At 44.2% G+C, this 12,415-nt stretch overlaps 1 protein-coding gene across 5 annotated transcripts in view; it reads left to right on the forward strand.

The window, feature by feature from the left end:
- The window catches only part of TP53BP2 (tumor protein p53 binding protein 2), a 67,478-nt gene that overhangs the window by 13,264 nt on the left and 41,799 nt on the right, over window positions 1-12,415 (forward strand). For 2 of the 5 annotated variants that reach the window (XM_033430415.2, XM_012533483.3), the window contains exon 2: window positions 10,035-10,182. In XM_033430415.2, the coding sequence (XP_033286306.2) occupies window positions 10,035-10,182 (148 nt within the window). Of the gene's footprint in view, window positions 1-10,034; window positions 10,183-12,415 lie in introns of those variants that run through there. The other 3 variants (XM_033430416.2, XM_033430418.2, XM_033430417.2) reach the window with 2 other exon arrangements.

Genomic DNA, 12,415 nt, shown 5'->3' on the forward strand with positions numbered 1-12,415 from the left:
AACAAATTTAAAGTGACATCTATATCCGATCTCCTAATACCACGGGTTTCACTTACATATTCCATACAAGTCAGTTCCTGTGTCCATATGTTTTAGACTTTTTTTTTTTTAATTTATTTTTGGCTGCGTTTGGTCTTTGTTGCTGCGCGCGGGCTTTCTCTAGTGGCGGCGAGCCGGGGCTACTCTTCGTTGCGGTGCGCGAGCTTCTCCTTGCGGTGGCTTCTCTTGTTGCGGAGCACGGGCTCGAGGCACGCGGGTTCAGTAGTTGTGGCTCGCAGGCTCAGTAGTTGTGGCGCATGGGCATAGTTGCTCCGCGGCATGTGGAATCTTCCCAGACCAGGGGCTCGAACCCGTGTCCCCTGCATTGGCAGGTGGATTCTTAACCACTGCACCACCAGGGAAGTCCCCAGATGTTTTAAATGGTTACAATCTACAACTTAATATTACTGTTTTATAACTTTTTCTTACCATTTTTCTAACACTATACTTACAGTAGTTGGTAGCTGGGTCATAGTCCTTCCAGCAGTTGTATTTTAACTTACTTTTCCTTGCTTAACTTACTGGATATTTAGTTTTCTATCTTGCTGTTTATTGATCTAGCACCGTAGTGAAAATCTTCAGGCATTTAGAGTTTTTCTTCATTTTATTGCTTTCTCTAGGGATAATTCATGAGGTATACATAAATGTATGGTTTTTGATACATGATTCATTTTACTTTCTAAACGGGATTTTTAACAATTTTTAGTACCATCATTATGTCTTTGAATGAATCACTTTCCCACAACCTCATCTCTGTTATATCATCTTTTAATAGAAGACTAATTTAATAGTTGTAAGTGATGCCTTGTTGTTTTAATTTAATTTATCCTCCCACCCCCAAGTTTTACCATTTGTATTGCCCTATGTGATCTGTCTGTTATAGCCTCTGCTCTTAAGTATACTCTAGATTTGACTCTTGTTGTTTATTGGGTAATCTGTTCTCTTTGTGGCTCATACTATAAAAAAATGAAGTTCTTGATTTACAAGTTGGAAAGAAGTTAACAGTTGATGTCTGTATGTCACTGAGAAGGGCTGACCAGCTTTTAAGGGAACAAAATCCATCTCCTCTGTTCCATCCAAGCTAGACGCCATGAGCATTTTCAGATGCCCCAGCAATTTATTGTCCTCGTAGCCGCAGGTGCAGCTGTAAAGGCTCATGTGTTGTTTTGATCTGATTATTGCTGCACTGTTTATGATGAAGTTAATTTACGTCACAAGTTCCCAGGAACACATTTGTGAGTCAGTGAGAATAACCAGGATTCTCACGGCAGCCTCCCAGGGGATTTAACTCTAGGGAACTCCATTTTCCTTGCTTCCATATGGGAAAGAAGCTAAGGAAGTCACCTCTATTTTCTTGAGAATATGGTGTTTTAAAAAATCTGGGGCTTCCTTAGTGGCACAGTGGTTGAGAGTCCGCCTGCCGGTGCGGGGGACACGGGTTCGTGCCCCGGTCTGGGAGGATCCCACGTGCCGCGGAGCGGCTGGGCCCCTGAGTCATAGCCGCTGAGCCTGTGCGTCCAGAGCCTGTGCTCCGCAACGGGAGAGGCCACAACAGTGAGAGGCCCGCGTACCGCAAAAAAAAAAAAAAAAAAAAATCTGAAGTATCAGGAAAAGATGGCATTTTGGAAGTAAGGTTACTATAGATTATTATTTTTCTATTATTTCTTAATGCTTTCCATTAATTTATGCCTCTTTGTTGAAACCTCAGTCTACCTCAGATCAAATTCATCTTTCTCTTTTCTGAATTTCCATTTTACCTACATCCTCACTCACGTAATTTGGTACTAAATTGTTCTCTAATCTTTTCATGAGTAAATTTTATTTCTTTTAAGAGATTTTTATATTTCTCACATAGTAAGTATGTAGTAAGCATTTTTAATTGTGATATAATTCACATACCATAAAATTCACCCTACAGAGTATATAATTCAGTAGGGTTTTTTTTTTTTAGTATATTCACAAGGTTATCACCACTAATTCCAGAACATTTTTATCACCCCAGAGAGAAACTCCATCCTCCAGAGTCACTCCCTATTCTGCCTGCCCCCCAGCCGCTGCTAAACATTTATCTAGTTTTTGTCCCTATGGATTTGAATTTTCTGGATGTTTCTTTCTGTGTCTGGCTTCTGTCACTTAGCATAACGTTCCCAAGGTTCATCTATGTGTAGTACGCATCAGTACTTCATTCCTTTTATGGCTGAATAATATTCCATTCTAATGGACATTTAAGATATATTTCTTGATTGTTTATTTTTAGTCCCCGGCTAAAGTTAAGGCAGTATGGTAACCCTAGAAAAGCATTGTCAGACAGATATTTATTTGCCTTACACATCTCACAGCAAGGGCCCAGGGAATAAAAATGGTACTTTATGTTTATCTTACTAATTTCATTATTGATTCCTTAAAAAATCAATTTTAGGGCTTCCCTGGTGGCGCAGTGGTTGAGAGTCCGCCTGCCGATGCAGGGGACATGGGTTCGTGTCCCGGTCTGGGAGGATCCCATGTGCCGCGGAGCGGCTGGGCCCGTGAGCCATGGCCGCTGAGCCTGCGCGTCCGGAGCCTGTGCTCCGCAATAGGGGAGGCCACAACAGTGAGAGGCCCCTGTACCGCAAAAAAAAAAAAAAAAAAAAAAAAAAAATCAATTTTATTATCCAAGTGATGTTTAATCATTCTAGAAAACTTAAGCATAGATAAGCTCCCCCAAATTTATTTCTTAATCTTATCACCAAGGCATAACTACTGTTAATTTGGTGAATTTAATTCCAGGCCCTTCTTTTTTTTCTTTGTATGTATGCACATATATTTTTCCAGTTGTGTAGTAAGATATGGTGAATACTGTTTTGTAATAAAACAATACATAACTTTTTTTTGACACATTTTTGAAAGTTTTGCTCTTTGTGCTTTTTCCTTCTAAATTCCTTCTAAGATTTAGCAGTTTTATTTTTTATCATTAAAGATCATGAATTCTTGGCCACAGTTGTTTTCAGAAGGACTTAGTTGATAGAATAGGCTAAAATTTCTTTCTTTAGTAAGTTTTCGACATGCTGATAAAACTGCTTCATCAAAATGAAATAAAAACAGCTTCATCTTGATTTTGTTTTATTTTTTAGGTAATTAAATTACATTTTGAAGAATTCTTTTATCTTTTGTAGCACAGTACACTTATGAAACAAAGATGAAAGGAAAGTAGCAATATAAAGAGCATGTGTGCCTACTTTTTCTCAGGTTAACATGATAGATTAGTTTAACCAGCCCTCTGTTTTGACCCTCTTCTCTTTTTTCTTTACATTCTTCTTTTATTTTTTTTAATATTCTTTTCTATTATGGTTTATCCCAGGAGATTGGATATAGTCCCCTGTGCTATACAGTAGGACCTTGTTGTTTATCCGTTCTAAGTGTAATAGTTTGGATCTACTAACCCCAAACTTCCAGTCCATCCCTCCCCCCACCCCGCCACTTGACAACCACATCTTTTTTCTTTTTTGTTCCTTTTCCAAGTAAAGTTAAGAAGAGAATTGATACTTACTGAGAAAATGCCCGTTTTACTTTCTCTATAAAATTTGAAATAGTTATAAATTATCAGTAAAGCCCATAATTGTGGGCAGATTATAATGAAAAGATTTAAAATTATAAGTGATATATAAATGCAAGTGATATTTAACCTTTATAACTTGGGGACATACTTAAAGTCTATAAATTTAAAGATGGGTGAAGTGAGTTTTAAAGGTTGATTTCAAATGGTGTGATGCTTTGTGTTCTAATCAGAATTTTCTAGGGGGAAGTGTAGCAGTTATAGGTATTATGGCCATTAGGAGCAGCTGGGCCCGGTGGGTGGTCCCTCTCCCCCACCGCTTCTCTGGTGTGGATGGGAAGACACTTGCTCTCAGCTGCACATGAGCTGTCATACTGTCATGGCTCAAAGACACCTCTTCCAGCTATATCGCTGTCACCATGCCGTGGTGGCCAATTAAAAAATCTTCAAAATAAAGGTAAACTATCTTTGTAACTTAAAAAGTAAAATCACTACAACAAAGAAGATAAGTGAGAACGGGACTGCTTTGGCCAAGCCTAGCATGAAGTGTTTGTGGGTTCTCCGGACGCAGATCACCGCTGGGCAGTCTAGGGAGCAGGCAGTGGCTAGAGATACAGATTCAGCATCACCCACATCATTTCCTCTTGACTGGATCATTCCATCCATTAAAGTGTCCTGTAAAAACTCCATGTTGAAATAAAGAAGAAACAAAGCACCCCTTTCACTCTGTCTCCTTCCATCTGTGGCTCCGTTTTTTCCGTCTTTCTGTTCTGAGTCTCTGCATCCTTCCTTCAGGTTCTCAGCCTGTCTCAGCCAGGCCTTCAATCTCATTCCTCAGACAGCGCTGGTCAAGGCGCCCAGCAGCCTCTGTCTTGCTGAGCCTGGGGACCGGTCCTCAGCCCTCATTTCTGAGATCTGTAAGCTTCATCTGAAGCACTGTCTTTACTTGGTCTCTGGTACTCCACACTCCTTTGGGTTTCTTTCTGGTTTTTTTATGGATGGATCTTTCCCAGTCCTTTGCTGGATCCTTGTTCTCTGTAGGACTTCTGGACGAGACCCCTGACTTGTGGGCCCTTCCCCAGCTCGTTCCACCTTCCTCATCTCAGTAAGTCACACTACTCTTAACTCCGTTGCTTAGACACCAAATCCACATTCACTCTTAATTTCTCTCTACACTCACATCCCATATTCTGTCCATTAAGCCAGTCTTGCTGGCTCTGCTTCAAAATATAACCCCAATCCAGCCATTTTTCACTACCTTTGCTGTTACCTGCAGTCTGTGCTACCATTATATCTCATTTTATGTGCTACATTTCCTCTTAATTGGTCTTCCGTGCCTGTCCCCCTGTAGTCTATTCATATAGTAGCCAGAGTGATTTTTTAAAAAATGACATAAAAATGACTTCAATACCCTGTTCAGAATCCTCCAGTGACTTCTTTTTTTTTTAAAAAGTTGAGATATGATTTACGTACCACCATTTTGAAGTATCCAATTCGGTGTTTTTTAGTGTGTTTACAAGATGGTGCAACCATCACCACTAATTCCAGAACATTCTCATCACCCCAAAAAGAAGCCCTGTACCTCTGAGCAGTCACTCCCCCAGCCCTGGCAACCACTAATCCACTTTTTGTCTCTAATGATTTGCCTCCAATGGTCTCTTAGATTAAAATCCGAATTCCTTGCTCTGGCCTTTGAACAGTGGTTCTCAGCTTGTGGTTTCCAGGGCAGCAGGTACCAGCATCACGTGGCAGCTCGTTAGAAATGCAGCATCTCAGTCCCCATCCTAGATCTACTGAATCAGAAGCTCTGAAGATGGGACCTAGCCATCCATAGTTAAAGACCCTCTCTCCGCACCACATCTCGAGGACCAGTGGCCTCTAAGGTCTTGCATCATCTGGACTCTTTGAAATGATCTCCTATAATCCTTTCCTCTTGCTCTCCCTACAGTGACCTTCCTCTTCCACAGATGTGACAAACTTGATTCCTCCTCAGGGCCTTTACATTTGCTATTTCCTCTGCTTGGGATATTCTTTTCCTATATCGTGTGTTCTCATTCTGTTTCGATTGTGGCTCAAGGACCCTCTCTAACCACATAGAGGTTGAAGTAATTGAGTTTGAGCATGGCCTGTCTCTACCCTGCTTTATGCCCCAGGAGGTTGACTTCTATAAGCCACATAAATGGCCTCCCTTGCCGTCCGACTTCTAGTTGGGTTTATCCAGTGGTGAGTGGTAGGATGGATGATATAAGAAGAAGGGAGCCACGTTGGGGTATTTATTCCTCTGGGCTGGCTGAGTCCTCTCCACGCAGCGTGCTCTCTCTCTCTCTTGAATTTTGTGCTGTGTGCTATAATAACTATTTAGTGAGGATGATTTCTACATTAGAACTTAAACCATAAAATAGATGGCCTATAGGGAATTCCCTGGTGGTCCAGTGGTTAGGGCTCAGTGCTCTCAATGCCGAGGCCCCATGTTTGATCCCTGGTTGGGGAACTAAAATCCCACAAGCTGGGCGGTGTGGCAAAAAGAAAAAAAACAAAAATAGATGGCCTATATATCTTTCATGAATGAAAAGAATGTTGAAACAGAAGTAGGAGGACGTAGCATGATGTAAGCTTGAAGAAATGAGGAGAGGAAGCTAATTTCTGTCAGTGCGTGTAGCTGTGCTGTATACTATCTGCTCTACCATCTGTCAATACCCGAGGGAACACTTACTCTGAAAATAAATCAGAGGTGAATCTGTCAAGTGCAGTAACAGCTACTGGACGTATTCATTCATAAACACATACTTATTGTGTGCTTGTCACAGACCAGGCACAGATCAAGGGGCCGAGGATATTGTATGGAACAGAAAAAGCCCTGGACTTCGTGGAGCTTATGTTCTAGCAGGGAAGACAGATATTAAAAGCAAGTGAAATAAATATAATATTTGGTATGATGGTCACTGTGCCAAGGAGAGACAGTGGAGGCGCACGTGTGTGCGCACGTGTGAGCACGGTGGTGGGATTTTAGGCAGGATGGCCAGGGAAGGCCTCTCTGGGAAGGCAGTGTTGGAGTATAAAGACCTGGGGACATGAGGGGGCAGGCCGTGCTGGCACACAGGGAAGAACATTTGTTGGGGAAGGTCATTAAGAAGGCGTGACCACAGGTTTGACCTGCAAGCTGGACCCCGGCTTGGAGGCCGTGCACTCACTTTCCTGTCCTTGGAATGTGCGCTCCACCTGCCTTCCCCCAAGCTCGAAGCTGCCCAAGGACGCAGCCTGGAGACTGAACCCAGGTAAAGCCTCTCCATAAGCTTTTTTTTAAAAAAAAATTTAATTTATTTATTTAATTTATTTATTTTTGGTTGCATTGGGTCTTCGTTGCTGTGCACGGGCTTTTCTCTGGTTGCTGCGAGCGGGCCTACTCTTCGTTGCGGTGAGCGGGCTTCTCATTGCGGAGCACGGGCTCTAGGCACACGGGCTTCAGTAGTTGTGGCACGTGGGGTCAGTAGCTGTGGCTCGCGGGCTCTAGAGCGGAGGCTCAGTAGTTGTGGCGCACGGGCTTAGTTGCTCTGTGGCATGTGGGATCTTCCCAGACCAGGGCTCGCACCCGTGTCCCCTGCATTGGCAGGCGGATTCTTAATCACTGTGCCACGAGGGAAGTCCCCCCTCATTAGCTTTTAATGCTCTTAAATTTAAACATATTCATCCAGATTTTTTTTTTTTTTGGTCCTTAGTGGGAGGATCGTTTGAATAAGGTGCTGTTGTCTTATGTAATAGCCTTTTATTTGTTGATACAGTATGTTTCGTATATATACACTGTATATTAAATATTTCTGTAATTTAATAAATGCCTCTAGGTCTCATATTTACGAAGAAAACAGTTACTGTGTTTGAAGTGTTGAACTTCAAAGAAAGTATTGGTGTGGGTAGGAACATTGAGGAGGAGCACAGTTTAGTACTGAAGTGTAAATTATTTATCTCTCTCGTTAAATGCACTGTATATGTATCTAGAGCAGCAGCAGGGTGGAAACCTGTGTTCATTTTGTGGAACAGTTTGAAAGTGTTGACTAAGTTGAGGCCTAGAACTATGTATCTATCTTTATGTAGCACAGTTGATCAGAATGTGAAGAACCTGATAACAGTTAGCGTGAAAGCTTCTGAGCTCATCCTGGCAAATTCTAGTTTTGATTTTATATATTTTACTGTTTCAACATTATCCACTTAAACTCTTTTTTTTCTGGGTTACCCTCTAGCTGTAATGGTTTCTAGTTTTGGGGGTTACTTTCTATGCTACACATGTTTATGTGAGTTAAAGGGTTTTGGTTGCAGGAAGTGGAGACTTGGCTTACTTTAAGAACTCATGGTTTTAGTGCAGGGAGGAGGTGGGAAGTTCCCGGGGGCTGAGCCTGCTGACCCAGTGGGCCGTCTTCTCTTACGCATGTTGTCTTCTCCCCTTACTTGGACCGGATCCTTGAGGCACCCAGTCTGCTGTTTTAGCCAGTTTCCGTCATAGTTTCCATGAGGCACTGCCTTCCCCCTCCTTCCCCCCTTACCCCACCCCACCCTGCAAAAAAAAAAAAGAAGAGCCTAATGCATCTGTCTCACCTCGGGGGTAATGGGCAGCGAGGTTTAAGCTGGATGGGAAGCTGTGTGGCTGACTGTTGGCAGGTGCTACAGCTGTCGTATGATGTCCTTGTGTCAGTGTGGTCACAGTGCAGATCCTACTCATTCTGCTTTGTTAGAGCCTTAAAACCCCAATTTCCCCCAGTGTTTGGCATAGTCTCATTAATTATTTTTACAGAATGTATAATGGCCCATCAAGTTCATGTTTCACAGGCTTTGTATTCTCTTTGATTAGAGTTATTTTCACAGGATAAATTCTCACAGTGGGATTACGCTTTCAAGTTGTCTGGTGTTTTTGTTTGTTTATTGTTTTGTTTTATCCTGATACACACTAATCTTCCCGGCATAGGTCCTCACTGAGTGAGTGAGCATGGGAGTGTGCTGACTTGCATTGCCGCCATCAATTTGTTTGTTGATTTCACTCAGTTTCTTCAGTACTGGGAGTTAACAACGGTTTTTTTGTTTGGGTTATTTTTGGTTATTTAATAGGTATGAAAACTTGTATTCCTTTTTTTAATTGTCATGCATTTTTATTTATTTTTTTTAAACTTGAATTCTTTAGTTGCAGTGTCTTTAAGATGCAGTATTGGGCTTCCCTGGTGGCACACTGATTAACAATCCGCCTGCCAATGCAGGGGACACGGGTTTGAGCCCTGGCCCGGGAAGATCGCACATGCCGTGGAGCAACTAAGCCCGTGCGCCACAACTACTGAGCCTGAGCTCTAGAGCCTGCAAGGCACAACTACTGAGTCCACGTGCCACAACTACTGAAGCCCGCGCGCCTAGAGCCTGTGCTCCACAACAAGAGAAGCCACGACAGTGAGAAGCCCTTGCACCACAACAAAGAGTAGCCCCTGCTCACTGCAACTAGTGAAAGCCTGCGCGCAGCAACGAAGACCCCACAATAAATAAATAAATAAATAAAACTCAATAGCAGTCTTTCTTCCAGTAAAAGTAGATACTGCATCTTTTCTTATTTATTTATTTATTTATTTTTGCGGTACGTGGGCCTCTCACTGTTGTGGCCTCTCCCGTTGCGAAGCACAGGCTCCGGACGTGCAGGCTCAGCGGCCATGGCTCATGGGCCCAGCCGCTCCGCGGCATGTGGGATCCTCCCAGACCGGGGCACGAACCCGTGTCCCCTGCATCGGCAGGCGGACTCTCAACCACTGCGCCACCAGGGAAGCCCTGCATCTTTTCTTTTTATAAAAAAAGACATCCCCACCCTCAGAAGCAACACATGTTTTGTTCTTGTGTATCCTTCCCAAAAGAGGCTTTGCATAAGTGTGTGTGTGTGTGTGTGTGTGTGTGTGTGTGTGTGTGTGTGTGTGTGTGAGATCATCAGCCCCTGATCACCTTCACAGGATTGATAAGAAGATCTATTTGTAGTATGGGTCTGGCGCATCATACTAAGAACTACATAAGTATTTGGTAAACAAATAACATGAATAAAATGTCAGAGGAAGACTTTTTTTTGGCCGTACCACAGGGCATGTGGGATCCCTGACCAGGCATTGAACCCATGTCCCCTGCATTGGAAGCAGGTAGTCTTTTAACCACTTGACTGCCAGGGAATTCCCAGAAGAAAATTTAATACGACCTTTTGTATGCACTGATTTGCCTGTGCTCCGGGGATCCCCAAGGGCTCTGCAGGCGCTGCCAGGAGAGGGGGGCCGGTGTCCATCGGCCGAGCTCCAGGTCCCTCCCTTCCTCAGGCCAGGGAACAGCCAGACGGTCCTGTTGTGCATTTGCACTTCAACTGAGACCATCTGGGGAAAGGAATCCGAGGTGAGTAAAAAGTGACCAGCACCAGTGTAGACAGTACTGATAACTGTTGTGTTTCTCCTTTTGTTTCCAGATGTTTCTTACCGTGTACCTCAGCAACAACGAGCAGCACTTCACGGAAGTCCCAGTTACTCCGGAAACCATCTGCAGAGACGTGGTGGATCTTTGCAAAGAACCTGGCGAGAGCGATTGCCACCTGGCTGAAGTGTGGTGCGGCTCCGGTATGCGTGCTTCGGTCGTGCCGTCTTTCATTGTCATCGGTTTTAGACGAGGCGCTGTGTGCCGCACGCGTTTATCTGTGGAGAAACTGCAGGATAGGGTGTCCATCAGAGATAGTATTCTCAGTCCAGTTCTGTGGCGACCTACAAAGTCTCTTTGCTGTTTTCTTTTTCTGCAAGACACCGTAGACACTCCAGTATAAAAGGTCAAAAGATAGGCAGCTGATACACAGGGTGGAAGCTTCTGGGGTGTTATGGTAAAATGTATAGCGCTCACAAGTGTTTCTTGTATGCTTAAGCTGCACTTAATTAGGAATTTGAGGTGTCCTGATTGTTTTGCCCTCTCTGAGGTTCTGTAGGTTTTTCGGGAAAGCTCTTCGGCGTTGAGTTACTGTGGTGGCAGGAGACATAGGCATTATTTTAAGCCTTGACATCAACCCCCTTACTTAGTTCTTTGGAGCCCTGAAATGGGACAGCCTGGTTTCTTTTTGGCCCCTTAGGAGTTTGTAGATGCGGGAATAAGTTTTCATGATTTCTGCTTTGTTTCTGTACAGCCTGGGTGAGCTCCCACTGTTTCCTTTTTCTCCCCTGGGGGTGCAGTGTCCCAGCACGAGTTTCCCACTGTGTTCATTGCATTCACACCGTTCATGGTATGTGACTCCAGCTGAGCGTCCGCTGCTTCCCAGGCCAGTCCTCTTACTCATCTTCCGTTGACTTCCCTACAGCTGCGTGTTCAGGAAGGTCTTCTACACTCTCCCCGAATTGCTTACTTCACATAGGAGCTAGATTAGACCAGTCCCATAAAGAAACCCAAGTGATCCTTTTTAAATAAAAATCTGATAGTTCGGGCTTCCCTGGTGGCGCGGTGGTTGAGAGTCTGCCTGCCGATGCAGGGGACGTGGGTTCGTGTCCCGGTCCGGGAAGATCCCACATGCCGTGGAGTGGCTGGGCCCGTGAGCCATGGCCGCTGAGCCTGTGCGTCCAGAGCCCGTGCTCCGCAACGGGAGAGGCTGCAACAGTGAGAGGCCTGCGTACCGCAAAAAAAAAAAAAAAAAAATCTGATAGTTCAACTTTCCTGTTTAAACCCTTTGATGGCTTTCTCTTCTACTTAGAATAAAATCCAAAGTCTTGATCTGAGATTGTGAGGTCTTTGATGTCATCTGGAACCATTTTCCTCCTTGCCTGCCTCCTGCAGCTATTTTATATTCCTGGATAAACAACGCTCTTTCCCGCCTTAGAGCCAGTGGCGGCAGCTGTTCGCTCTGCCTCTATTGCTCTCCCTCCGGATTTTGTCATTGCCGGTTCACTCTGGTCATTTGGATTGCAGCTAAAACATTGCCTCCTCGGAGGTGCTTCTCCCGAGCTTCCTACTAAAGCAGGCATGAGGTTCTCTGTTTTACAGTTCCATCCTGATTTGATCCTCTGCGTGAGGTGTGTCCGGTTTTTTGTGTGTGTTTATTAGTTTATTGCCTCTTTAATCCCCGTAGCCTCACACACACGCACAAGAATGTAAACTGCCTAAGAGCAGAGACCTGCTTGTCTTGTTCCTTGCTGCACCCCAGCTCAGAGGGAGTGCTGGATAAATATTTACTGAATGAATAAATGAGCTTCTCGTTGCTCTGGTGGCCTCCTTGCATTCTGCAAATTACTTTCCCAAGATGATTGAAACCACGCATTGTGAGCTTCCTCGGTTTCCTTCCTCTGTACTTACCTCAGGTTTCTCTGCATGTGTGCCTACCCTTCTGGCTGATTTTCTTAGAGCAAGAAGTGTTCTTTCACTTTGCCAAGGCTCACTCTCTGAGTTGAAACTTTTTTTTTTTCTGGGAGCCTGGCATGGTCTCCTTGTTTTTGATTATTGATGGAATTCTTTTATTTATTTTAATGAATTTATTTATTTATGGCTGCATTGGGTCTTCGTTGCCGCGCTCAGGCTTTCTCTAGTTGCGGTGAGCAGGGGCTACTCTTCATTGCGGTGCGCAGACTTCTCATTGCGGTGGCTTCTCTTGTGGAGCATGGGCTCTAGGCACGTGGGCTTCAGTAGTTGTGGCACACAGGCTCAGTAGTTGTGGCTCACAGGCTCTAGAGCGCAGGCTTAGTTGTGGTGCACAGTGTCACAACTGTGGCGCACAGTTGCTCCGTGACATGTGAGATCTTCCCGGACCAGGGCTCGAACCCATGTCCCCTGCATTGGCAGGCGGATTCTTAACCACTGCGCCACCAGGGAAATCCCGTGAAT

Source organism: Orcinus orca, chromosome 1 (assembly GCF_937001465.1).
Source record: "Orcinus orca chromosome 1, mOrcOrc1.1, whole genome shotgun sequence".
NCBI classification, from domain to species: domain Eukaryota; kingdom Metazoa; phylum Chordata; class Mammalia; order Artiodactyla; family Delphinidae; genus Orcinus; species Orcinus orca.